Consider the following 27826-nt stretch of genomic DNA (forward strand, 5'->3'; position numbering starts at 1 on the left):
GGCACAGATGACAGCACAAATGTAGGCATAGATGACATACTAAAATGAGGAAATCTTTGTGTCAGGGAGATGTTAGTGCTTGGGCGAGACCTTGCAGACAAGCACCAAGTATATACTCTTTACGAATATATGTCAGGTAAGGGCAAGACCTGTAATTAAAAAAGGAAATCAGCTGACATTTATCACTCAAAAGCTTTCTTTTCAAGAGCTACATTTATTTACAATTGTCCATACATACATGTATACGTACATTGCACATGCAGTTGAAGGGTACTGCATGTTGTATGTGTGCCAAGGCCATCACATTGTAAGGACAATTTTTTTCCTCAGAGGTCCAAACTAAATCATGGGGTCAAGTGTTTGTCTTCATAATGTTTTTGTAGCCACAAATCTATGAATTTTATCAAGTGAGTTGTCCGCAATTAAGGAACAAGTGTTTTTAAAGTTGTTTATTGTGTATTACCAATTTGTTGAGAGTCCCCCTTCCCTGGAAGTCAAGATTCTGTGAAAGTTAAGGGCAATGACCTGTGCTTACAATTAATATTTCCATTTTTTAGCATACGCATCTATAGTATGCAGTTTTAACTACTACATACAGTACCTCAGATTAAAATCTGACTACTATCTGTACACTGTTAACTCACCACACCTGCAGGAGAAAAGCAATTATTAAAAAAAACCAGGACAGACAATCTTTTGAGTTTATTTTCTTAATTGTACAATTAGTTTTTTATGAGGCAAATACATGTACCATCATGATAATGACCATCACTTTGTAAAAGTTTGTGTTCCCTGCATGCACTTGATTTCTTTTACTACCACATCCTATGATTCAGGACCCTACGGGAACCCCTCATAAAATGACAAGATGCAACAGCAGTGTCAGTTTGCTTAATGCATTGCATTCACTCAAGAGTTCCCACTCTACACGTGCATCTCCAACATTGGGTTTTTAAATTCCAATGTTGGTATTTTTCTGAAATAGCTACAGCTCCTTATTTTTTAACTTGTTTTTATTTTTTCCTTTAAAGACCTATCAAATTATTTAAATAGTGTCAAAATGTTTTGTTGGCAATTACACAATGTGCTGTCCACACCTCGTCTTCACTAGAAATCATAATCATCATCTGATGACCTCTGCAAACTTGGTCATGATGGTTCAAGATAATCCGTGTCCCGAAGTAACTTGCTAATTTTCAAAAAACAAATCTCAAAAAAGCCAAAAAGAGCTGAATGAACATTGTAACCAACACTTATCAGTGGTAGCAAATACTTGTAACTAACATTAGCCAAAGATATTATTCTGCGAATCTATTTTGCAATCAAGTTCAGGACTGTAAAGATCAATCACACTGCTTTGACATAAAATGGTTATTTAACAAGGAATCAGTCATTGTTACCATCGAAACTAACGTGGCAGCTTCTCTTCGTATTTATAAAAACTTTTCATTTGGGGAGTTCAGTTCCACCACAAGAATGCTCAGAATAAAAAAAGTGTTGATGAGGGTAGCAAACAAATCTAGCAATTTGATGTCATAAAACGGCTCTTGTGAGATGTCATTCTCGGCAAATGACTGCAGGCATCTGCCTAAAATTCATCAGGACCTCACTCCAGTTCAAATTGGGGTAGTTGAACTTTATCATACAATCTATTGTTGATCAACACTGCCAAAGGAAAAGCAATTTCAAGTTACTCTCACTGTCTGACCTCTTTTAGTTCAGTTATGTGCAAGCAAGCACAGCACTCACACACGGGCGCTTCGCCCCATAATGGAAGTTGTATAATTGCAGAGCTGTAGTGTGACATCTGAACAGGCTTCTACAGGATGCTCCCAACAACTTTGTTTTCAGTTTGCTTGATATGGAAGACTTCAACTCCTGCTTTTGACATCAGTAGCAATCTTTATTCAGTTTGTACATAATTTAAATACAACTAAATTTCATAAAAGGTGAATTGTGAATTACAAATGTGATTGATCTTTAAACCTATCTTCTGATGTGAATCTAAATAGTGAGCCTCAAAACTGGAGAAAAGATTTTATTAAAAATGTACTTGGACAGCGGGTACCCCCCTTATATTTTCATAATAAAAGTCTGATTATTTTTTCTTGTGACAATCTTTCATGTAAAATATTATCTCTTTGGCCATTCAATTTTGCACCCACTGGATGTATACGTATTTACATGCACTAAAGTATTTTGAGATGACACCAAATCCGTATATTGTGCAAGTTACATGTTGAGCAAGATTTTTGGTCTGTAACTTTGGTTTCGCCTTCCTTCGGAGCTACATGTATATAGCAGTTCAGAGCCATACGCAGCAGGTACATGTACAGTGTACATCTACACATCATCAGCCTACAAGTACAGCATCAAGCAACTGATCAGATGTCATCCAATTTTTAAATGGAGCACAGCAAACTGCACTGCAGCCACTTTTACAACAAAGTAACAGTCAATAATCTTCTGATGTTTTGTTGAATAATACCATAAAGTAATTACGCATTTCGGACTATTCTGCAAAAATAAGTATGAGCACTGATAAATTTTAGTAATTAATCGAACAAAAACAGCACAACATAAATTTACGTCTGGTACACAATAAAACTCTAAAGGATATTCTGTCACGTCTTTAAATTTGTCAATGAACCATTCATCGTTTCAGAATTTCAGTAGCTTTCAAAGTAAGTGCTACAACAAACCAAGAAAGGCACCCTCTTCAGTAAAACAGTTTACAAAAGAAATTCTTAGCCAGTCAATAACCTTTACTTGCAATAATTTTGTATGTGTGTACACGTACACAATAATTCTGTGTATGCACAAGTAGATGTATACTTCAACCAATGGAACAATAATACAACACATTGTTCTTGTGTTGTCAACGTTAAAAAATCAAGAGAATTTAGGACTTTAGCACAAACAAGTATACCCATAAGTTAATGTATATGGATACTGTTGTTCATGTGTACATATACATGTATGCAATAACAGAGCATTCATTACTGAACACGTACATTATGTAAGTTAACCATACATGTTTACTACACAAGCATTTTACTTTTTTACTCTCTCCTCCCTCACTTCTCTACCTTGTAATATATTCCCACATGGATACTATTGGAATACAATTAAAGAACCAGGCAATGTACAAGTATTTGCTTTCTGCCTGGTATCCGCCATTCATCACCCCTTATTGACCTCTCTCGTTAGATGCCATCTTTGTAGGTAAACTGCAACTACATCAACGCCGCCAACAGGTGCGTTTGCATGCGGTGTGCAAAATGTTCTAAAATTACACATGCTGATCCAAGTATCTTTAAAATACAACGCAACCAAAGCACATCACAAAAAATGGAGTAAAAACTGACAATGCTCATGGCAACCTATAGGTGACGTGATTGAGAGACACCTACTCATTCTGTAATTAACTGTGCTTCACTATATTCTTATTGTGATATGAGGAAATAAATCAACCAACCAAAACATGCAATATGTAGGCCATTAAGTAACACACTCCTAATGTAGAAAATCATGAAAAATTACACTTTATCCCATGTACGAGGCCATTCAAAATTGATTTTAAGGGTCATGTCTTTTGGAGTAGAACAAAACTGGTCAAAGGGGAATTTATATTTTATTGGTACAAATTGGACTTATCCCCATCCAAAGTGAACTTGGGGCCGCAACCTCGTAAATACATGTACATGTATGTCGCATAAAATATTATGCTAGTATTACAGCATTACACACAGTCAAACCTCAATCAGTTAAAGGTTGGATTTTGTTAAGTAAAAAAGCTGCTGGGGCTGGGCTTTTTCCCAGCAAATTCTTCAACTCTACAATTTATCCATTACACCCATAAAGTATGTTGGAAGGCACAGCTCGAGTTTAAGCATAAGTATTTTCATTGGTTTTCCTGTTTTTTCAACTGCCATGGTAAAAGTTGGGGCACGTGTCCAGACGTCAACCAGTTCATAAACAAAGGTCCATTGCACATAGGAATCACCTGTGGCCATGTGTGTTTTTTACCAATTATTTCAATACAAAGGAGCTGCCAGTTGGGATTTTGTAACCTTATCTCATTTAAGTGTGGCTTTGCTCCTTAGCAAATAGGCTTACCCAAACAAAGGAGGTCTATAATCCCCTCAGCTTTCTGTGCATGGTGTGGGCTCCCAAATTCAATTCTAATTACTGAAGAAAGGCATTTCAGTTTTACTGACATTAGTTTGGGGGAGGGGGTCCACTAAGTAGCAGTGTCAGCACTTTGATGTAACTAACACACTGCATGAATACTTCAACCAAGAAATAAAAAAAAATTCTTAGACAAGCGTGCACATCTTCTGTGAAACAAATAGGGAAATTTGGGTGTGTTTATGTGTTCATCCAGCATCAAGTGGTCAATAATCAGAAATGATTTGGTTCAAATCCTTTGTTCTTTATAATCTGCACAGTCCGCAGCACCTTTTATTAATGAGGTTCAACTGTAATGTCCAGAGCCACGACAGCTACATGTAAAGTGCACTATAGGCATGCATCACCACTGGCAGCGGAACAATTTTCAAGTGGGGACCAGTGGCCTGTGGTATAAGCCATAAATAATTAATGGAATGGAAAAAACACATCTTTATGAGAAAAGAAAACATAAGGAATTTTTTTTTCTTTCTTTAAATTGAGGGCAGCCACGAAACTCTGGCAAGTGATGATGTGTGACCAAAAATGTACAATGTATTTCAAACTGGATACAATTTTTTCAGTAATTTCTCTTAATGCAAATGGTATTACAGTGAATATATTATTTCATGCTGAAATTCATCAGACTCAAATAAAACTATAAATGTCAAGCACTTACTGACATTGAAACTAAACGTTAGACAGTTGACAATGATTTTTCCAAGTCTAAGCCCAACCATTTTTCAGATCTACATTTACATAGGTACAAATCAATTCACAGCATTATGTAGCAAGTTCTTATGATACATGTATAGCAGCAATGAAAAGAAACTGACAAGTTCCAAATTTTCAACAATAGAAAATCGAGATGCACATGCAGATCAGCAGCACTGATTTAATTCCATCACTGTGTTCATCTGACAAACATCATAATGTACGCATGTACATCTACAATACACTTTCAACACCTGTGACGACAAAAATAATGACCACTGCTTAGTGTGTAATGTGTTAAAGTAAACACTGTTTGAATGTTAACAAGAGACAACAAAGCTCAGCCATGCATTTTTTTTTACTTAAGTTGGATTACATTTTATGTGGCCAATTATAGATTTCTTCCGAGAGAAAATTTCAGAAGATAAATTCAGAAGATCAACAAGTGTCTATCTCCTGACAAAGAACTTCATAACTACTTAGTGGCTTTACAAAATGAAAATCTGGAATACCACAATGTGGGCATGGTATATTCTGAGAGTATTCACTGAAGAAGTGAGTGCCACGACTGGGGTCTGTCACTGGCTTTCCACACTTTTTGCAGCTTACACGCCCTACACAACACGGTGAAGCAGCAAAGATGTCATAGGAGTACACTGTGCCGAGTTGGTGGTGACTCCCATCCCAACGGGAATGACAGATGCGACAAACAATATGCTTGACTCCTTCAAGACACTGCATGCACACTGCACCAAGGTACTGAACACGGCCATTCACTATCAAACGTAAGTTCAAGTCACTGTGGTTGAGAGGTGTCAAATAAAATGTACCATCAATTAGAGGGTAGCAATCAAAGACTGGCAGGTGGTTTTGACACATGGAGCAGATCATGGATGCAACACCATGTGAGGCCAACGCACTGTATACAAACACTCTAACTTCATCGTCATCTGGGCCCTGTTCATTATCCATCCTTATGTGGTAGGGGTTGCATTTTTGTGGTGGTAACAGCTTGACAAAAACTGATAGATCCACACGATGTATAAATGGCATCGTATAACCTGCACCGATCTTCCTCTGTCCTTTGTTTTCAGTTTGAATAAGGTAAGGGCTATTGCTGTCTTGTCCTACCTGATCATTACCTTTATCTTGCCCAATACTTTCATGGGACTGAGAATGATGTTGTCCTGGTAACAGACCAAGCCCTCCACTTGAAGAATTAAGACTGATATTTTTTAAGCCATCACCTCCCTCTGAGCAAGTATTACATTGTCTTGGAGGTGGCCATTCAAAAGAATCAGGCTTGTTTCCCTCAGAGTGGCGCTTGCACCTAACATGCTGTTGATGGTTTACATTTCCAAGTGTTCCCTGTTGATGGATGCTTGATGACAATGAATTCATGCAAGTGTAGGGAGACTGACTGGGTGAAGAAACGGAGAAGTCTGTTTTCACAACTGGGCTGTGTGGTGGAGTGTGGTTTTCATTGGAAGATGCTGACGCATGTCGGTGACGGCCATGCCCACCTCCTGAATGAGGGTTGGTAGCTGGGAGGGTGGTGGCTTTGCCAATGCTGGGTTTGTCACTGGATTTCTTACGTCTCCGCTGTCTACGAAGGTTGCCCTCTCCACTTTCAGCAACAACACGTTTGGGTGGAATCCAGTCAAGATCTTTTCGTAAATGTCCTTTTCCACACTGGCAAGAACATGCTTTCCATGCCAAGTCGTATCCCTTTTTTGTCCACAAATTCTGACGTCTTTGTTTTTCAGACCAGCTACGGGCTCGTCCAGATGATCGTAAGTAAGTTAGAACCTCTTCTTCCCAAGTAAGAAAGCATGATTTATGCATGTACTCACCGCGCATACAATCAGCGTTGTTACAAACAACCTTCTCCACATCATCTGGGTCCAGTATATTAACCATTTTGGCAACGGTACAACCAAATGGCACACAACATGGTGTCAAACTACCGGCAGAGTTTTCCTCAGGGCTCCCATCTGCTTCTTGTTTTACATTTTCTGCGGTGGAATTGTTCCCATCAGCTAGGCCTAGTCCAACTTCAGCACGAAACCGTTCGGCTTTCAATTTTGCTCTTTCTTCTTTCGTAAACGGCATGATTCCAAGACATTCGGCGTTTTCGCATTTACATTTCATTTACAAATACTCACTGACTAATCTCTTTTTTGTCAGTAGACAGAATTTTTGGATAATGCATTTAGAGAATCTGTCTTGTTCTGTAGAAGCGTTGTTCGGCCACGACGTCCATAAACTTCAACTATAGTGTAGTCGCACATCACACGATCACCCAACCTAACCCTCGACAATCATGGCAGGCAATGCTCAAATCTAATCATGAACGTCTGCATCATCATGATAATTCCCAGGCCAGCTCCGTTGGTAGATTTATTTGCATACGTCCCGTACCGTCCTGAGTGCAGCACGCATGCGCACAAATGCATTGGTTGCAAGCCCATCTGTGTTTGTGTCCCCTCACTGTGTGTGCATGCGCGCGTACTGAATTCCGCTACAGCCAGAAAAGCCAGTAAAATGGCTCTTGACTCGGACAGGTGGACCCCTAAAAAATTGATCAACATCAAGCTCAGATATAATTGTTTGCCCTTCATTTCCGTACCAATTAGTTTTAAACACTCAAAGTCCCTTTTGCTAACTTCCACATGATAAAAATCCGTTTTCTGAGAAATTTTTGCTCGTCTTTCTCACGTAACTCTAAACTAAGTTGGAAGTTGGAATTGAAGCCAACATTTTAGAGGGGATTTTTTTCAGTTTAGCCGGGTTTTCTCTAACATTTCTCTACTTGTGGATAGTGCGGAATATCATGAACGCTCTATTGAGAAAGTGTTATGCAAGACGGAAACCGTATGAATTAAAATGGAAAGTTTTTTTTGGGGGGGGGGCAATTTGACGTCGTTGTAGTTATTAGCGCAATGTAACGGTAAAAGTCAACTCGTACCGAAACAAACTCGTCGTATCCAGGTGTATGTGCGTGTACGTGTATGTCGTGCCCAAAATGCGGACATCTCATTTTTGACCGCTACCGGTCATGTCGGGCTCAGAACGGAAATTTGAATCCGCATGAAAAACGAACTGCATTTCAGACACAAGGAAAATGGATTGATGGATACAAACGATTCATCAGTCTTCCAGACAGTACCACCGACGACCTGAGGGGAATTTGACAAAAGTGTGAAAATTGGGCACTACATGAAAAACACGGAAAATTACGAAATTGCGTCCCAATTAAAAACGAAGTGAAGTTCACAAATGTTTTCTGCCTAAAAGTAATAACCATAAACTTTTTAACCATAAGAGTTACAAGTCAATTATGTGGCATCAAAGGTATTTGAAGGTAAACCCGGCAAGATTGTGAAAATTAGACACAAAGTTAGGGGAAAATGACATTTTTCATAATTATACTTTGTCGTGAAATTGACATTTTCCTCTTCTTTGATTATTTTCATGAGATCTTTCTTACCAGAAGCTGTTCACCATTTATTAGATTCTTGGGAATTTATTCACACACGAGGTCTTCAAGGGAAATGGTAGGACAAATCCCTCACATGGGTCACCACTGATATGCGTCGTCTGCTAGAATATCAGTTTTCAGGCCAACGTCCATGTTTTTTTTTCTGAGTATGGCCCCCGTCTATCATAGGTAGTATAAATTAAGTAAGATTTGAACTTTGCGTGGTGGATAAATCATGAAAAATGGATTTGCGGGTACACCATGGAATCAATCTCTTTTGGACGAGTGGTTCTTAAAAGAACCGGTGGGTATAAACTCGACGTTTCGGCCTGTGCTCTGACCGTTCTTAGAAAGGTTGATACGTTGGTAGCCGTTCATCTTGAGGGCGGACTTGATGTGGTTGAGTTCTTGGTGTAGGTTGTCGCACCTCTGCACCTTTTCAATGGCCCTATCACATTTCTTCCCGCCAGGGCCATATGTGCGCATGCGTCCATAATTATGAATTTATTAGTGTGAAGGTCTTTTGCTTGCTACAATGTGCCACGCCTCAGCGATTTAGGTTGCACTACGCGCCCATAGACAACAAGTGCATAAAAACAGTGCAAAACTGGACAGAAATAGCACGGCCTGGTGACCCCGGGGAATAAGTTGGCAACCGTGTTTCACAGGGAATTTAAGATTATGGCCAGAAGTCCGGTTTTCTTTTCAATATCTAACAGTTGGCCGAGCAATTTTCTTTTATTCACCCTTCCCCTAGGCTTTGCTCTCAAACCTGAACGTAGCTGCTCGCCTGTATAGGCCCATAATGGGAGGTTTGTGAAGAAAATCAGTACCCCGAGTTCGAGGCCACATGTCCCATATTTGAGAATAATAAATGTAGAATATTTCTATGCTTGGCTCCGATAATGTAACCTCTCATTGTAAATAATCCGTGAGAATCACACAACGTAATGAGCTCGCGCGTAGAAATCTAGTGATTTAGAGGAAAGCGTCGCCACCGTTGTTTATTACTTCAGTGGTCGTACGCGCAGGATTTTGACGTCGGGTTGCACCATACACTAAGTACGCGCCCATAGAAAACAGTCCAAAATCGGACCGAAATAGCGCCGCATGTTGACTCTCGTGAAGACGTTCGCCTCAGTTTTATTTCACTGGAAATTCAAGATAATGGCCAGCAGATCACTTTCCGTGTAAATTTTTAGGGGGGTTAGCCATGAATTTTTTTTATTCTCCTTTTCCCGAACATACCCCTAAAATAGTAGTAAAATTTTGCGCTCAGCTCTGAATGTAGCCGCCCGCCTCTATCCAATATAGGCCCGCAACTTTGGGCTTTTTGTGAATGAAATAGGTACCCGAACTGGAAACTATCAGTCCCAAATTCGGGACTTACAGAAATATTTCTATGATCCCTCCTGATTATGGGCATGTCTTATTGTAAAAAAAAACCCGTGGGATCACAAAATATTCATCAGCTTGCGCGCAGAAATACAACCAGTTGGTGGAATGCATCCCTCACAGGCCCGTTGCCTGACCAGAGACCGGGGGGGGGTCGTCAAACCAAAAAGTGGAACTTTTGACACTGTGAACACATATTTTTATACAAAGGCCTATCACAATGAGTGTTGGAGTACATTGAAAAGTTGCATGTCTATCGCTAACCAAGAATGTATGTAAGACTTGTACACAGCATTTTTCAATATTGAACGAACTTAACAAAAATACATTGATTTCAAACCCTTTGAGACACCCGTGTGGATATTTGCTGGAACATCCTCACGGTACATATGACTGAAGATTGACTCATTATCATGCAGAATCGTGGTCACCTTGAGCTTGAGAATCAACGTAGGCCTATAAAGCTGTGGCTTGTATGCCAAATATTGTGGTATATTTAAAATATTCAGTACACACACAAAAAAGACCACCAACAAGCGGAACTCAGAAGCGAGCGGGGTGGGGGGATTCGTTCGAACCCCTCGACCCCCCCGTGCCCGCCCTGCCTCGTAACGGGTGCAGACCACTAATTCAAGTGAGAATGTTTGACCATCTCATTAGCATTAAAAGTGCCCCCCTCACAGTATCTTTTTAAAAAGGAGATTGTTTGGCCCCCAAAATAGTGAGATTGTGTAAATCGTTGCCAGGATCAACTCCCTGTGTCTTTGGGCTTTCATATGAGAGCAGAAGGGCTAAAAAAACTACGGCTGAAAAATGGTCGTAAGTGCCCGAGAAACTTGAGGGTTGCCGCTTGAAAAATGGCTGCAATCAGACTTCGGAAAAATCACTTTTTTGGGGGGTGATTTTGTTTTGTGGGAATAATTAAACATGTAATTGGTTAACCCACAAAAAATTGAAAAGAAATTGAAAGATAAGTGACCAGACAAGAATTTCATTTGTGTTTCAGAAATCTCAGGGATGTTGGCGTGCATGCTATTGGGCCCTGAACGGTGCTGATTTTACACTGTTTTCAATGGGGCTTGAATTAGTGGACTGGACCCCTCGGTGCAATGATGTCCATTATCGGCTCAGCGTGGAACAAAGAGGGCGCGCTTTTTTGGCACTCACCAATGATCTCTTTAATAAATTTTATTATAGAGATCAGTGGTACTCGCCCATTGATCTCCGTTATATAGAGATATAATGGAGATCAATGTACTCACAGAATAGGCGCACATTTACAATGGGGCTCAATGGCGCGTTTGACGCGGAGCGCTCTGAGTACGTGTAACAAATTTATTCCTTAATGTATGGTCTTTGGCCGAGTTCGGGCGGCCTGTTCTTGACACGGGTTTCTTGTTCTCGCGCTCGAACGGCGGGAACACGACTCAAGAACACTGTTCTCGGAATAGGATCACCCACCAGCTCCTCGTCAGGGTTTTACAGGAACATACGGAAAACTCGTGAGATTTTGATTTTTGAACATCTGCAAAAAGTAGAGAGATGGCTCCCAAAGCCATAGACAATGGAAGTTTTGCAAAATTAACATTAATTATTTTCCGTAACACAGAAATGGATGTTTCTGTTTCTATGGAAAAGAATTCATTCCATCTAAACATTAACTCTCGAATAGCGTAGCCTACATGGACGCCGCCATGTTGCCACGGACGTATATAAAAAAAACCTGGACTTGCAACGCCTTTGTATGAAAAAGAAGCCAACCAGCGGCCATTTTACCGAGCCGAATACAAAGGCGTGGGTTGGCTCCCTACTATTGACGTCAGGAAGAACAAAGGCGGGCATTACCAGGAAAGCTTTGTATTCGGCTCGGTAAAATGGCTGCGAGTGGATTCAATGACTCTATAAGCTGATTAAGGGCATTGCGAGTCCAGATTTTATTATACACGTCCGTGCATGTTGCATGTTGCTTGTCACTAACTACCATCGGTAACCGGTTGTTTGTTCCTGGTGTTCGAGCGGCCGACCCACGAACAACAAATCGAGCTGTTCGTGAACATACGAGAACAAGCCGCCCGAACTCAGCTATAGTGTACACGCAGAACGCGTGCAAGAACCCGCTTGGAAAACGTACAACCACTTGTCTTTCTTTTGCTGCTTGAAGGTGCACTTTAGCTCGAGACGGATAAGGTCTTAAGGGTGCATCCACCAAATCGTTGTATTTCTACGCACGAGCTCATAAATTTTTTGTGATCCCTCGGGATTTTTACAATAAGACAGGCCATAATCAGGACGCATCGTAGAAATATTTCTGTAAATCCCGAATTTGAGACTGATGGAAACTTGACCCGGCACCACTTGCATACTCAGCCCTGGTTTCCAAAAATGATGAAATTATTGTTGAGGAAACCATGCATTCTGCCCTTTCGAACTGACCTGCTTTCTCTCCCATTTTCAGACAGACTTCATTCCTCACGGGATCGTCTTAGATTGATGGCCTTCCTCTTATCCGGGGAAACCCTCCGAGACCAAGTAGTTTCAAGAGAAGCTATCCAGATCATACTCGCCTCTTGGCGAGATTCCACAAGGAAATGTTACAAGTCAGCGTTACAGAAGTGGCTTTACTTTTGTAATCAGACAAAGACTGATACTGTTCAACCAGATGTAATTTCAATGGTTAATTTTCTTGCTGCAGAATTTCATAAAGGCAGAGAGTACAGCACTATCAACACCATGCGTAGTGCTATATCAGCAGTGACCTTACCTCAAGGGGGCGTTGTCATCGGTTCACAACCGCTATTTAAGAGACTTTTAGCAGGGTTATTCAACCCAAGGCCACCGAATCCACGGTCCTGGGATTTGACTTGTTCTGCAGTAGCCTTGGTCCCTGGGATTTAATAAAGACATCCAGATTAATAAGTTCGCTATGGAATTGGTCATACCCATCGCCTTCGTGTCGGGGCAACGCTGTCAGACTTTAGCATTAATTAACTTGGATTATGCAATCGTTACCACTTCTGGTGACACATTTGCAATTGATAAGCTAAAAAAAAGAGAGTAAAATTGGGAAGCCTCATATCAGTATTTGCCTTACCCCTACGATGCCTCTCTTTGTGTAATCGATGTGTTGAAAACTTACCGTCCAAAAAACAAAACTTCTTAGAGGTACTGAGAGACAGTTGTTCTTAAGCTACGTAAAGCCACGTAAGGCTGTTGGTTCTGAAACTATAAGCCGTTGGATCAAAGGTACTCTTAAGGCAGCGATACAATGCAAATTACTGCACATAGCACTAGAATTCAGCATCCTGCAGTACCGCTTTCTGATGCGGTGTGCCAGTGGAAACAATAATGAGAACAGCTGGCTGGTCAGAATGTTCCATATTCGCCAGATATTACAATAAGAGTTTTGCTGGTGATTCTGTCTTTGCAGATGCGGTCCTTGGCAAAGAGATATTAGCGTAAATGTAGTATAGGCCTACAGGTCACCAACGGAAGTTGAATAATATACATTAATGCATGTGTGTCCCAACTGGACTGCTGCAAGTACACTGGATGTACGTCTAGGATTCATTACGCACAAGTACAGTGCATATATTTCTTAGGTGTTAATTGCCGTGTAAAGACCGCAATGCGATTTTCGTTTGGCTTATTTACAGATCAGCTGAGCTAAATGTACATGTACTACTCAATTTGAGCCTGTATATTACTTCTGATCTACATAATGTCGTTATAATTTGAACTTGTATTGGAAGATTTGCACTCCAAGTTTAACTTTTATGTGTTCCTGATATTTAAACCGATTGGAAACTCCAATTGGCACAAGTCTCTGCCATTTAGTGAAATCCATCACCCAAATGAATTGCATTCATTCAGAGTAATTTGAGTGACTAATTAATGTCATTTGGATACGAGGTACTCGATTCTGTTTGCAACTTCAGGAGGCTCTAAACATCTCAAGTAAGTCCGAGGTACTATGTGGTGCGAGGTAGAATTCCCTAATTAAACGAAATGAAATGTAATTGAAGTTTAATTAAAATTATACTGAGACATCACTAGCATTGAAGGACTTACTTCCCTCCCAGATTTCTGCTAACAAAAAGGTACAACTCTGATACCCTCCCGCTGCTAATTGGCCGACTGCAAACAGTTGATGTTCCGTACTACAAAATTGCCCTGAGGCGTACGTGCCGGGGCTCCGTTATATAGCAATGCTCTCTTTGTTATTACAATAGGAGCTCTCAAGCGTGACGACAGGATACCGCTGGCAGGTGCAATCTCAAGTAAGTCCTTCAGTGTTAGTGATGTTTCGGTAGAATTATAATTAAACTTCAATTACATTTCATTTTATTTCGTTTAATTGGGGAAGTTAATCGAACACACCAAGCAACGACGACGTTTACATGAAATGCGCCGCAATTGCTAAGGGCTTGTTACAGTCAGGATTTGAATTCCAGAATTTCTAGGTCAGGCCATCTGGTGGGGATTATAAGGTTGACCCTCTGGAGCCCGAACCTTAATCCTCCTGGGGTGCCATTATCTTTCTAGGCCAAACCCTGTAAAATGTTTCTTTTATTAGACCTTTGCATAATGAGTGAAAAGGGAATGTGCTAGGACATTATAAATTTGATAGATACTCGCATTCCGGGTTCTCTGTTGGCCACACCACCACGGGCAGGCGAGACGCTGACAGCACCAATGATCCAGCTACTACCGGTGTCCAAGTCGAGCTACCTTCATGGACCCGCTAGGCCTGGCCGTTCTCCCCAAACTTTGAACCATCGTGCTGGCGCTCAAGGCTACTATACTTCATTGCCCTGAACTGTACTTTCACGGGTATGACATCTATCCGCCGTAGGTATAGGCCTATTATACTGTGTAGACATGTAGCACTGCGTCGCCCTCGGGACCAGCGGTCAGTCAAGTTCCCCTCGTTGGAAATGGACCACGCCTCGCAGCAGTCCTCGCCCGCCGGTCAACAGGGCCACTTATGTGGTTTCCTATGTTCACCGGGCAATTTCTTTGTATGTATATCGGCTGATACTTTATTTATTATAATTGTATAAATTTGTGTTGTGTTTGTTAATTTCCCCATATTGATGGAAGTTGATTCATTGTTAAAATTTATGCACTTTTAGTTCTAATTCAAGTCACGCTTCACCTTCTTCATAATTGCTGGTGGTTGAAAATTGTCCGATTTACTTCTTGGTTCTTTCTTCATAGATTACTTTGCTGCCGTGTGCAACGGATTGGGCTTTTTCAGTTGATCTTTCCACACGTAACAGGCTTCAGACAAGCTAACCAGGATCACGCAGCGGGTGAACGGGACACAGGCACATCGCGTGCGCACATGCGCTTACGGTTCGTCTTAATCCTCAGAAGCTCTTGGACAAGAATTCGAAGTAAATGCAAATGAATAATCTAACAGTTAACAGCGAACCCCCAAGGGAACGCTCCAAAGTTGGGCAAATATGCATCATTAATGTTTCGTGATCGTGAATATGTGATTACCCTCGCTACGCCACCTCCGCAGTACGGACCGCAACGTGCGTCCAGCCAGCTAGCCACGTTCACCTTGCTTAAACGCTAAACATGGACGAACCTTGTCATTTCCGCTAGTAGGCCCCCAAGACATGAAGACCTCAGCAGCCATTCACAAAAATCTCTGCCCTTATATTCTTTAGCACATTTAAGTCGCACTTGCCAGTAGTCACCTTGTGTGCACCTGCAAAATTTCCAAAAGTTGTTCACTGATATACTGGTATCCGTGCTTCTTGAAGCACGTTAGCTCTAGTTATTGTTGCAACAAGTGGCATTAGATACGTTCCGTATTTGTAACAAACTTCAGTAAGAATAGCTCCCAAGCTTTGACTAATGATAGGATCTGTCTCTATGTCTTTAGCTGTGCTATTGGCATGTGGTCTGTTAACAGTTCGATGTCCAGAGGTATCGCTTATCGGTTACCCAAAGCGTCTGCAGTCGTTTTGTAAGTTTGATATGCATATTTGCTTTATTTTGCGAATTATTTGCAAAAGATACCGGGAGTGTGTGTACAACTGCTTGATTTTTTTGCGTAAATCAAAGTGTCTTTCCACTACACGGGTTCTCTGCTCACGCAAAGAAGGCTCCATATATCCGATGTTTAAGAATCTAAACTTTTTCCAGATCTGACTATCGATGTGTCATCAATGAAAGCGTTAGATGGGGAAGAAAGCAGAAGTTTGTGTTCAGCTGCTTGATTTCTTTGAGTGTCTTTTTACTACACGGGTTCTCTGCTCAGGCAAAGAAAGCTCTATATATCCGATGTTTAAGAATCTAAACTTTTTCCAGATCTATCGATGTGTCGTCTCTAGTTTCGGAAATATCCGCAAAAGAAAGCAAGAGTTTTTGTATAACTGCTGGATTATTTTGCGTAAATCTGAGTCTCTTTCCACTACACGGGTTCTCTGCTCACGCAAAAAAGGCTCCCTATACCCGATGTTTAAGAATCTAAACTTTTTCCAGATCTGACTATCGATATGTCATCTTAAAGGGCATATTCTCATGTATCGATTCATGCAAGTTTGATATGCATATTTGTTTTTTTCCCTGAATTATTCGCAAATGAAAGCGTTAGTTTGTGTAGAACTGCTTGGTTTTTTTGCGTAATTCTGAGTATCTTTCAACAACAAGGGTTCTCTGCTCACGCAAGGAAGGTTACATATATCCGATGTTTAAGGATCTAACAATTTTCAAGATCTGACAACTGTGGTGTCATCTGATAGGGCATATTCTCTTGTATTGATTCATGCAGGTTTGATATGCATATTTGCTTTAGTTGCGGAAATATCCGCAAAAGAAAGCAGGAGTTTTTTCAGCTGCTTGATTTTTTGCGTAAATCTGAGTGTCTTTCCACTACAGTAGTATATTGTGAGCAAAATCATACCGTGTTGAGGTGGTACCGTATTGAGGTGTGAGGTGGGATGAGGTGGTACCGTATTGAGGTGGAGGTGGTACCGTATTGAGGTGGAGGTGGGATGAGGTGGTACCGTATTGAGGTGGAGGTGGTGCGAGGTGGTGTGAGGTGGGAGTGAATTATCATATACCTGATGTGAAACAAAAGAATTGATAAATTATACGTATAATATACGTATAAATTATGCGAATGGCGTCAAGCCGGGACGAAGTCGCGGGTTGAGTGGAGTTCCCGGAGGGACTCCACGCCGAACCACGGAGTGGTGAGGAGGGCTCACTGGCGTTAGCCAGTTGGGGAACGAGTGACGAAGTCACGAAGTGGACACGTAATTTTTCAAATCGATAAAATAAATGAATAAAATAAAATTCAAAGCAAAATACCTGTTTCGATTTTCTGTTCAAACTTCTGTCCGAATGGCTTGACTGCGTCAAGCCGGGACGAAGTCGCGGGTTGAGTGGAGTTCCCGGAGGGACTCCACGCCGAACCACGGAGTGGTGAGGAGGGCTCACCCCACGGTAGTGTTCAACTGGCGTTAGCCAGTTGGGGAACGAGTGACGAAGTCACGAAGTGGACGCGTAAATTTTCAAATCGATAAAATAAATGAATAAAATAAAATTCAAAGCAAAATACCTGTTTCGATTTTCTGTTCAAACTTCTGTCCGAATGGCTTGACTGGACGACCGTATACGGATCCATATAAATTATGCGAATGGCGTCAAGCCGGGACGAAGTCGCGGGTTGAGTGGAGTTCCCGGAGGGACTCCAAGCAGGATACATGGTTGCCAGAGGGACTTGCACAACAAATATCACCTACAGTAAACATCTTTTAAGCAACATCCGCATCCAACAAGATGATGCAGGTCTCAATTTCTATGGGCCGGCTGTCAGTCACTCAGCGTTTTGTTGAAGTACGAAGAGTAAGGAGCTGAGTTCGCCTCGCAAATCCGTGGTTGCCAGAGAGACTTTCACAACAAACATCACTTCTTGCGCATCTTGGCCCCAAAGTCCGCGTCTAAAAAGATTGTTGATTGTCGTTGCCAAGGTATTTCCCCAATCCGCATTCAACAAGATGATGCAGGTCTCAATTTCTATGGGCCGGCTGTCAGTCACTCAGCGTTTTGTTGAAGTACGAAGAGTAAGGAGCTGAGTTCGCCTCGCAAATCCGTGGTTGCCAGAGAGACTTTCACAACAAACATCACTTCTTGCGCATCTTGGCCCCAAAGTCCGCGTCTAAAAAGATTGTTGATTGTCGTTGCCAGGTATTTCCCCAATCCGCATTCAACAAGATGATGCAGGTCTCAATTTCTATGGGCCGGCTGTCAGTCACTCAGCGTTTTGTTGAAGTACGAAGAGTAAGGAGCTGAGTTCGCCTCGCAAATCCGTGGTTGCCAGAGAGACTTTCACAACAAACATCACTTCTTGCGCATCTTGGCCCCAAAGTCCGCGTCTAAAAAGATTGTTGATTGTCGTTGCCAGGTATTTCCCCAAACATGGTCCTCCTCTGGTGAGGATATAACATGGATGTAACGCACGATCCAGTTCAAATCCGATCTCCGAGAGTCATCTGTCATCCCTTCCGAGTCAACTTTTTTGCAGCCTTGTTCTACCAACGTTAATAACTATAGTTATGTCTCAGCCGTGGGAGAGTCCCGACTACACCAATAGTCAGCTGGAGGAGATTCAGCGCATCGCCGACGAGATGTATGCAAAGGTAGACATAAAAACAATTTCGATTTTAACTCCATGGGAGAGTCCCGACTACACCAATAGTCAGCTGGAGGAGATTCAGCGCATCGCCGACGAGATGTATGCAAAGGTAGACATAAAAACAATTTTGATTTTAACTTTATTAGCTTTCTTGCTATATTTTGAAAGAAAAAAAAAATAATAATAATAAATAAATAAAATAAAATATCCCCCCCCATGGGTGTTGTATTGTAATTGTAAACTAAATGTAATGTTTGGTTCTGTTCGAACAGGATGGTGAATTCGTGTACAATCCTGATGATTTTCCTCCTCTGAGACCGATTTGCGCAGCTCCTGAATTAGACAACGGAGTCGAAGAGGTATGTAAACATTTTCCCAATTCCCCCACTTGTTTATACGTGCATATACATGCGATAACTTGTCCACGCTTATTCATGACGTCATGCCTGTTATTATTGTCCAGCGATAAAGCGCTTAAGACAAGTCTGGACATGCCGACACTCCGTCGTTGTCTTTTTGATCGTTTATTTGTCGGTACACGAATGAAAACCTACGGCCGCTCATACACTGTCGGTTAAGCACTGGCATGTGTCCCTCACAACCCGTTTGATCTTAGTCGCAATCACATCTGCTCTATCTACCACGTAATATCCTTTTAATATTTCATTGTATCTTGTACTGTTTGTTTTATAGACTCCTTTTGAAGTTCCGTCGAAGCGCAAGAAGATGAAGAGAGTTCTAGGTGTGCACGAATGTTTAGTCTGCAATAAAACATTCACTCGCAGAGATGCCCTGCGACGACACAAGACCACCCACACCACAGTCAAATCTGTATCCTGCCCAGAGTGCGGTGCATCATTCCGGCGCACCGACAACATGAAACGCCATAGGTGTTCTCAACACCAGCAGCGCACCGATCCTGCAAGGCCAACATCATCAGCTACTACTGCACCGCACAATCGCAGCGGTACTTCAAGACCAGAACCCCCAGTCCAGCCTACAGATGGTGCTCATCATCAGCCGGACGACCAGCCTGGATGCAGCCATTGGCCCGACCCAGCCACGCTCGCCCCTGCTCATCCCATCGCCAATAGCAATCAGCAGAGTATGACAGCTCCTCCGCCCGCCACAGCCCCAGCCCCAGCCCCCACCAGTGACAATCCTCGCAAATGCCCCGGTTGCGGTAAAGCTTTTCCTCTCATTGAATCGATGCATCGCCACTACGCCAGAGTACACACCGGCCAGAGACCGACTCAGCCCTCCCCACAACCCATCGATGATCGATTTGAGGAAGATCCTTTGGTTTACCCAGAGGGTGACGAGGATGACTTGGGCCTAACTGACATTATTCGGGACAACTGGGAGAGTATTCGTGCCTTCCAGGTTACGGGTCATCCAGTAGAGGACATTTACAACATTCGTGTCGTGCAGTCATCTAAAAACCACAGAAACACTGCCCAGAAAATACTCAGTAATCTGACAGACCACGAGCAGTTGATCAACGTCTCGTTTGGAGCTATTGTGCGCCATGATGAGACGGGGGAGCTCCGTTTCTTCGATGCAGACTCAGTCAGATTTTTTCCAACACCGGTGTCTTTTGACAGTCACTTCCTGGAACAGTTTGAGGATGAAGTCATTGCCGACTTTGTTCGTGGACATTTTAAAGACTGGTCGCTGGTTGCCCTCACCAATATTCGCCTGTTTGTGCGTCATGCCCCCGACCCCCCTCGAGATGACCCCGAGGAGTTCCCCGCAGAAATGGAAGTAGACGACGACGAAGTCGGCCGTGTGTACAGAAACAATTGGGCCGCTATCCGGACCCATCATCGAATCGGTCGGGTGATTCAGGACATTTATAATATACGAATGGATCGCCCTGAGGCTTCATTCATGCGGATCATGAATGGAATATTTAAGAAACTGACATGCCGAGTGAAGGTCAACCTTTCATGTGGATTCATCTTGCGGCACAACGAAACTGGTGAGCTGCGGTATTTCCACCCGTCTCATAACAATGCGAAACTGTTTTCTATTCCATTTACCATCGGCAGCCAGGGAGATATGGACAGTTTGATCGATGCTCTGGAAGCATTGGATGTTGTGGAATATGCCCGGCAGCAACGCCCAGACACAAAATGGACGGTCGTGGTGCTGACCAATCTTGCCGTCTATGTGAACAAAATGCCGCAGTTCTACATTGGAGCTCCACCGCAAAGCCTACCTGACTTTGTCAAGAACAATAGAGGTCTCCATAATCTTACACACAATCCAAACAATTGGCAAAGATACAACGATAATCTTTGCTTTTTCCGGTGTCTGGCGCTGAACCGAGGGGCGCCTCTGAGGGGGTTGGAGAGGACAACCCAGGATCTTGCCGAAACTTTCCAGCGATCTACGGGGAGACAAATCAGCCGGGGTGTTACAATGGAAGACCTAAGTGAAGCCGAGCGAATCTTCGAAGTCACAATTCAGGTCTACAGCTTGACGCAGGTGGACAATGGTGACGACCGCCAACAGACCAGGGTACACCTCATCCGCCGCTCTCATCGACGATATGCCGCCAACCTCCACCTGCATCTGTTCCAAGAACATTTTTCGTACATTTTTGACTTAAATAAATTCAGTCAAACGTACGAGTGTGAAAAATGCAGAATGATTTTCAACAGATCATCCAACCTTCAACGTCATGTACCCACATGTAATGTTAATGTAAAACACAGATTCCCCGGCGGTGTGTACAACCTACCGGATACAATTTTTGATAAGCTGGAGGAAGCAGGCATCGACGTCGAAGAGAACTTAAAATATTACCCCTACAGGGCGACCTACGACTACGAATGCTACTTCGACAACGTGGATCAAAATGGCGGCCAGGAAAAACTTACATGGTGCAATCGCCACGAATTGCTTAGTGTCAGTGTCGCCAGCAATGTCCCGAACTTTGACTCCGCGAGATGTTTTGTGAGTGATGGTGACCCCGCAAGTCTGGTGGGGCGTATGGTGAACTATCTCCACGAAATAAGCGAGGCGGCATTCATCAATTTGACCGAGAAGTTCGAGGATGTTTTCAGCCGTATCCAAGAACTGGTCGAGCTCCAACAGAACCAAGAGGGTAAACAACCGCGGGCACGAGATGACACCGCACCAACCAAGAAAGTAGCTGCGGAGAAATTGCGGGAGGAACTGGAGCACTATCTTGGTGAACTTCCCGTGATCGGCTTCAATTCAAGTAAATACGACTTGAATGTCATCAAAAAACACCTCTACCAAAGACTGAAGGAGGCCGGCGACCCTGTGGAGATGGTCATCAAACGAGGTGGGAGTTACATGGCCCTGAAAACCAAGAAGTTGAAGTTCCTTGACATCTCTAATTATCTGGCACCCGGGTACTCCTACGAAAAGTTTCTAAAAGCATATGACTGTGCACACGATAAGGGTTTCTTTCCGTATGAGTACATGACAAACCTGAACAAGCTTCACGAAACTGCACTGCCACCCCACGAAGCGTTTTTCAGCACACTGAAGGAGACAAACATCACCGAGGAGGACTACCGTTACTGTCAGCAAGTTTGGCGGGACGAAGGAATGACCACACTGCGAGACTTGCTAGTATGGTACAACAACCTTGACGTGCTCCCGTTTCTGGACGCCATCCAGAAGATGTTCAACTTTTACAAAGAACGGCGTATGGACATGTTCAAGACAGCCATATCTGTACCCGGCCTCTCTTTGCAGTATCTGTTTTTGACACTCGCAGATAACATATCCTTTTCCCTCATCGACGAGCCCAACAAGGACTTGTATTACCTGCTGAAAAAGAACATTGTCGGGGGCCCGTCCATAGTGTTCCACCGCTACCATGAGAGGGGGAAGACACAGATTCGAGGAGGACCGCAGCAGTGTGCCAATATCGTCGGGTTTGATGCAAACGCCTTGTATCTGTGGTCCTTGATGCAACCAATGCCGGTCGGGACTTTTATCAGGCGACGAGAAGAAGACAACTTCAAGCCAGTGCCGAGCCACAAGTGGGGAGCCAAGGCATCAGTGTGTGCCACCCACTCCAACCATTCTGATGCCTTGGCTCCCCACTTGTGGCTCGGCACTGGCTTGAAGTTGTCTTCTTCTCGTCGCCTGATAAAAGTCCCGACCGGCATTGGTTGCATCAAGGACCACAGATACAAGGCGTTTGCATCAAACCCGACGATATTGGCACACTGCTGCGGTCCTCCTCGAATCTGTGTCTTCCCCCTCTCATGGTAGCGGTGGAACACTATGGACGGGCCCCCGACAATGTTCTTTTTCAGCAGGTAATACAAGTCCTTGTTGGGCTCGTCGATGAGGGAAAAGGATATGTTATCTGCGAGTGTCAAAAACAGATACTGCAAAGAGAGGCCGGGTACAGATATGGCTGTCTTGAACATGTCCATACGCCGTTCTTTGTAAAAGTTGAACATCTTCTGGATGGCGTCCAGAAACGGGAGCACGTCAAGGTTGTTGTACCATACTAGCAAGTCTCGCAGTGTGGTCATTCCTTCGTCCCGCCAAACTTGCTGACAGTAACGGTAGTCCTCCTCGGTGATGTTTGTCTCCTTCAGTGTGCTGAAAAACGCTTCGTGGGGTGGCAGTGCAGTTTCGTGAAGCTTGTTCAGGTTTGTCATGTACTCATACGGAAAGAAACCCTTATCGTGTGCACAGTCATATGCTTTTAGAAACTTTTCGTAGGAGTACCCGGGTGCCAGATAATTAGAGATGTCAAGGAACTTCAACTTCTTGGTTTTCAGGGCCATGTAACTCCCACCTCGTTTGATGACCATCTCCACAGGGTCGCCGGCCTCCTTCAGTCTTTGGTAGAGGTGTTTTTTGATGACATTCAAGTCGTATTTACTTGAATTGAAGCCGATCACGGGAAGTTCACCAAGATAGTGCTCCAGTTCCTCCCGCAATTTCTCCGCAGCTACTTTCTTGGTTGGTGCGGTGTCATCTCGTGCCCGCGGTTGTTTACCCTCTTGGTTCTGTTGGAGCTCGACCAGTTCTTGGATACGGCTGAAAACATCCTCGAACTTCTCGGTCAAATTGATGAATGCCGCCTCGCTTATTTCGTGGAGATAGTTCACCATACGCCCCACCAGACTTGCGGGGTCACCATCACTCACAAAACATCTCGCGGAGTCAAAGTTCGGGACATTGCTGGCGACACTGACACTAAGCAATTCGTGGCGATTGCACCATGTAAGTTTTTCCTGGCCGCCATTTTGATCCACGTTGTCGAAGTAGCATTCGTAGTCGTAGGTCGCCCTGTAGGGGTAATATTTTAAGTTCTCTTCGACGTCGATGCCTGCTTCCTCCAGCTTATCAAAAATTGTATCCGGTAGGTTGTACACACCGCCGGGGAATCTGTGTTTTACATTAACATTACATGTGGGTACATGACGTTGAAGGTTGGATGATCTGTTGAAAATCATTCTGCATTTTTCACACTCGTACGTTTGACTGAATTTATTTAAGTCAAAAATGTACGAAAAATGTTCTTGGAACAGATGCAGGTGGAGGTTGGCGGCATATCGTCGATGAGAGCGGCGGATGAGGTGTACCCTGGTCTGTTGGCGGTCGTCACCATTGTCCACCTGCGTCAAGCTGTAGACCTGAATTGTGACTTCGAAGATTCGCTCGGCTTCACTTAGGTCTTCCATTGTAACACCCCGGCTGATTTGTCTCCCCGTAGATCGCTGGAAAGTTTCGGCAAGATCCTGGGTTGTCCTCTCCAACCCCCTCAGAGGCGCCCCTCGGTTCAGCGCCAGACACCGGAAAAAGCAAAGATTATCGTTGTATCTTTGCCAATTGTTTGGATTGTGTGTAAGATTATGGAGACCTCTATTGTTCTTGACAAAGTCAGGTAGGCTTTGCGGTGGAGCTCCAATGTAGAACTGCGGCATTTTGTTCACATAGACGGCAAGATTGGTCAGCACCACGACCGTCCATTTTGTGTCTGGGCGTTGCTGCCGGGCATATTCCACAACATCCAATGCTTCCAGAGCCTCGATCAAACTGTCCATATCTCCCTGGCTGCCGATGGTAAATGGAATAGAAAACAGTTTCGCATTGTTATGAGACGGGTGGAAATACCGCAGCTCACCAGTTTCGTTGTGCCGCAAGATGAATCCACATGAAAGGTTGACCTTCACTCGGCATGTCAGTTTCTTAAATATTCCATTCATGATCCGCATGAATGAAGCCTCAGGGCGATCCATTCGTATATTATAAATGTCCTGAATCACCCGACCGATTCGATGATGGGTCCGGATAGCGGCCCAATTGTTTCTGTACACACGGCCGACTTCGTCGTCGTCTACTTCCATTTCTGCGGGGAACTCCTCGGGGTCATCTCGAAGGGGGTCGGGGGCATGACGCACAAACAGGCGAATATTGGTGAGGGCAACCAGCGACCAGTCTTTAAAATGTCCACGAACAAAGTCGGCAATGACTTCATCCTCAAACTGTTCCAGGAAGTGACTGTCAAAAGACACCGGTGTTGGAAAAAATCTGACTGAGTCTGCATCGAAGAAACGGAGCTCCCCCGTCTCATCATGGCGCACAATAGCTCCAAACGAGACGTTGATCAACTGCTCGTGGTCTGTCAGATTACTGAGTATTTTCTGGGCAGTGTTTCTGTGGTTTTTAGATGACTGCACGACACGAATGTTGTAAATGTCCTCTACTGGATGACCCGTAACCTGGAAGGCACGAATACTCTCCCAGTTGTCCCGAATAATGTCAGTTAGGCCCAAGTCATCCTCGTCACCCTCTGGGTAAACCAAAGGATCTTCCTCAAATCGATCATCGATGGGTTGTGGGGAGGGCTGAGTCGGTCTCTGGCCGGTGTGTACTCTGGCGTAGTGGCGATGCATCGATTCAATGAGAGGAAAAGCTTTACCGCAACCGGGGCATTTGCGAGGATTGTCACTGGTGGGGGCTGGGGCTGGGGCTGTGGCGGGCGGAGGAGCTGTCATACTCTGCTGATTGCTATTGGCGATGGGATGAGCAGGGGCGAGCGTGGCTGGGTCGGGCCAATGGCTGCATCCAGGCTGGTCGTCCGGCTGATGATGAGCACCATCTGTAGGCTGGACTGGGGGTTCTGGTCTTGAAGTACCGCTGCGATTGTGCGGTGCAGTAGTAGCTGATGATGTTGGCCTTGCAGGATCGGTGCGCTGCTGGTGTTGAGAACACCTATGGCGTTTCATGTTGTCGGTGCGCCGGAATGATGCACCGCACTCTGGGCAGGATACAGATTTGACTGTGGTGTGGGTGGTCTTGTGTCGTCGCAGGGCATCTCTGCGAGTGAATGTTTTATTGCAGACTAAACATTCGTGCACACCTAGAACTCTCTTCATCTTCTTGCGCTTCGACGGAACTTCAAAAGGAGTCTATAAAACAAACAGTACAAGATACAATGAAATATTAAAAGGATATTACGTGGTAGATAGAGCAGATGTGATTGCGACTAAGATCAAACGGGTTGTGAGGGACACATGCCAGTGCTTAACCGACAGTGTATGAGCGGCCGTAGGTTTTCATTCGTGTACCGACAAATAAACGATCAAAAAGACAACGACGGAGTGTCGGCATGTCCAGACTTGTCTTAAGCGCTTTATCGCTGGACAATAATAACAGGCATGACGTCATGAATAAGCGTGGACAAGTTATCGCATGTATATGCACGTATAAACAAGTGGGGGAATTGGGAAAATGTTTACATACCTCTTCGACTCCGTTGTCTAATTCAGGAGCTGCGCAAATCGGTCTCAGAGGAGGAAAATCATCAGGATTGTACACGAATTCACCATCCTGTTCGAACAGAACCAAACATTACATTTAGTTTACAATTACAATACAACACCCATGGGGGGGGATATTTTATTTTATTTATTTATTATTATTATTTTTTTTTCTTTCAAAATATAGCAAGAAAGCTAATAAAGTTAAAATCAAAATTGTTTTTATGTCTACCTTTGCATACATCTCGTCGGCGATGCGCTGAATCTCCTCCAGCTGACTATTGGTGTAGTCGGGACTCTCCCATGGAGTTAAAATCGAAATTGTTTTTATGTCTACCTTTGCATACATCTCGTCGGCGATGCGCTGAATCTCCTCCAGCTGACTATTGGTGTAGTCGGGACTCTCCCACGGCTGAGACATAACTATAGTTATTAACGTTGGTAGAACAAGGCTGCAAAAAAGTTGACTCGGAAGGGATGACAGATGACTCTCGGAGATCGGATTTGAACTGGATCGTGCGTTACATCCATGTTATATCCTCACCAGAGGAGGACCATGTTTGGGGAAATACCTGGCAACGACAATCAACAATCTTTTTAGACGCGGACTTTGGGGCCAAGATGCGCAAGAAGTGATGTTTGTTGTGAAAGTCTCTCTGGCAACCACGGATTTGCGAGGCGAACTCAGCTCCTTACTCTTCGTACTTCAACAAAACGCTGAGTGACTGACAGCCGGCCCATAGAAATTGAGACCTGCATCATCTTGTTGAATGCGGATTGGGGAAATACCTGGCAACGACAATCAACAATCTTTTTAGACGCGGACTTTGGGGCCAAGATGCGCAAGAAGTGATGTTTGTTGTGAAAGTCTCTCTGGCAACCACGGATTTGCGAGGCGAACTCAGCTCCTTACTCTTCGTACTTCAACAAAACGCTGAGTGACTGACAGCCGGCCCATAGAAATTGAGACCTGCATCATCTTGTTGAATGCGGATTGGGGAAATACCTTGGCAACGACAATCAACAATCTTTTTAGACGCGGACTTTGGGGCCAAGATGCGCAAGAAGTGATGTTTGTTGTGAAAGTCTCTCTGGCAACCACGGATTTGCGAGGCGAACTCAGCTCCTTACTCTTCGTACTTCAACAAAACGCTGAGTGACTGACAGCCGGCCCATAGAAATTGAGACCTGCATCATCTTGTTGGATGCGGATGTTGCTTAAAAGATGTTTACTGTAGGTGATATTTGTTGTGCAAGTCCCTCTGGCAACCATGTATCCTGCTTGGAGTCCCTCCGGGAACTCCACTCAACCCGCGACTTCGTCCCGGCTTGACGCCATTCGCATAATTTATATGGATCCGTATACGGTCGTCCAGTCAAGCCATTCGGACAGAAGTTTGAACAGAAAATCGAAACAGGTATTTTGCTTTGAATTTTATTTTATTCATTTATTTTATCGATTTGAAAATTTACGCGTCCACTTCGTGACTTCGTCACTCGTTCCCCAACTGGCTAACGCCAGTTGAACACTACCGTGGGGTGAGCCCTCCTCACCACTCCGTGGTTCGGCGTGGAGTCCCTCCGGGAACTCCACTCAACCCGCGACTTCGTCCCGGCTTGACGCAGTCAAGCCATTCG

The 27826-nt window shown here is 43.7% G+C and overlaps 2 protein-coding genes and 1 long non-coding RNA gene across 3 annotated transcripts; 1 reads left to right on the forward strand and 2 right to left on the reverse strand.

Moving 5' to 3' along the window:
- Window positions 1-194: 194 nt before the first annotated feature.
- On the reverse strand, window positions 195-7270 carry heca (hdc homolog, cell cycle regulator). Its single transcript, XM_022226888.2, has one exon. The coding sequence runs from the start codon at window positions 7033-7035 to the stop codon at window positions 5323-5325; it is 1713 nt and encodes a 570-aa protein (XP_022082580.1). The 5' UTR covers window positions 7036-7270; the 3' UTR covers window positions 195-5322.
- A 3356-nt stretch (window positions 7271-10626) lies between these two features.
- LOC110974925 (uncharacterized) lies at window positions 10627-16398 on the forward strand. Its single transcript, XR_002597645.2, has 2 exons — window positions 10627-14778; window positions 14978-16398. It is a non-coding gene; the product is annotated as an uncharacterized LOC110974925 (long non-coding RNA).
- A 5741-nt stretch (window positions 16399-22139) lies between these two features.
- On the reverse strand, window positions 22140-26808 carry LOC110989947 (uncharacterized). The gene is made up of 3 exons (XM_087146741.1): window positions 26421-26808; window positions 26172-26258; window positions 22140-25837 (listed from the first exon to the last, which is right to left on the reverse strand). The coding sequence occupies exons 1-3, from the start codon at window positions 26607-26609 to the stop codon at window positions 22271-22273; spliced, it is 3843 nt and encodes a 1280-aa protein (XP_087002867.1). The 5' UTR covers window positions 26610-26808; the 3' UTR covers window positions 22140-22270.
- Between the last annotated feature and the right edge of the window lie 1018 nt (window positions 26809-27826).

This window comes from Acanthaster planci, linkage group LG15, assembly GCF_054643075.1.
Source record: "Acanthaster planci isolate LZ-2023a linkage group LG15, COTS_SCS, whole genome shotgun sequence".
Classification (NCBI taxonomy): domain Eukaryota; kingdom Metazoa; phylum Echinodermata; class Asteroidea; order Valvatida; family Acanthasteridae; genus Acanthaster; species Acanthaster planci.

Excerpts from the sequence above, each read along its gene's own strand:
- heca (XM_022226888.2), bottom strand. The coding sequence starts at position 7,035 with ATGAAATGTAAATGCGAAAACGCCGAATGTCTTGGAATCATGCCGTTT.
- LOC110989947 (XM_087146741.1), bottom strand. The coding sequence starts at position 26,609 with ATGTCTCAGCCGTGGGAGAGTCCCGACTACACCAATAGTCAGCTGGAG. Across the intron at positions 26,259-26,420 it reads CCGACGAGATGTATGCAAAG|GATGGTGAATTCGTGTACAA; the intron begins GTAGACATAAAA and ends CTGTTCGAACAG. Across the intron at positions 25,838-26,171 it reads TAGACAACGGAGTCGAAGAG|ACTCCTTTTGAAGTTCCGTC; the intron begins GTATGTAAACAT and ends TTTGTTTTATAG.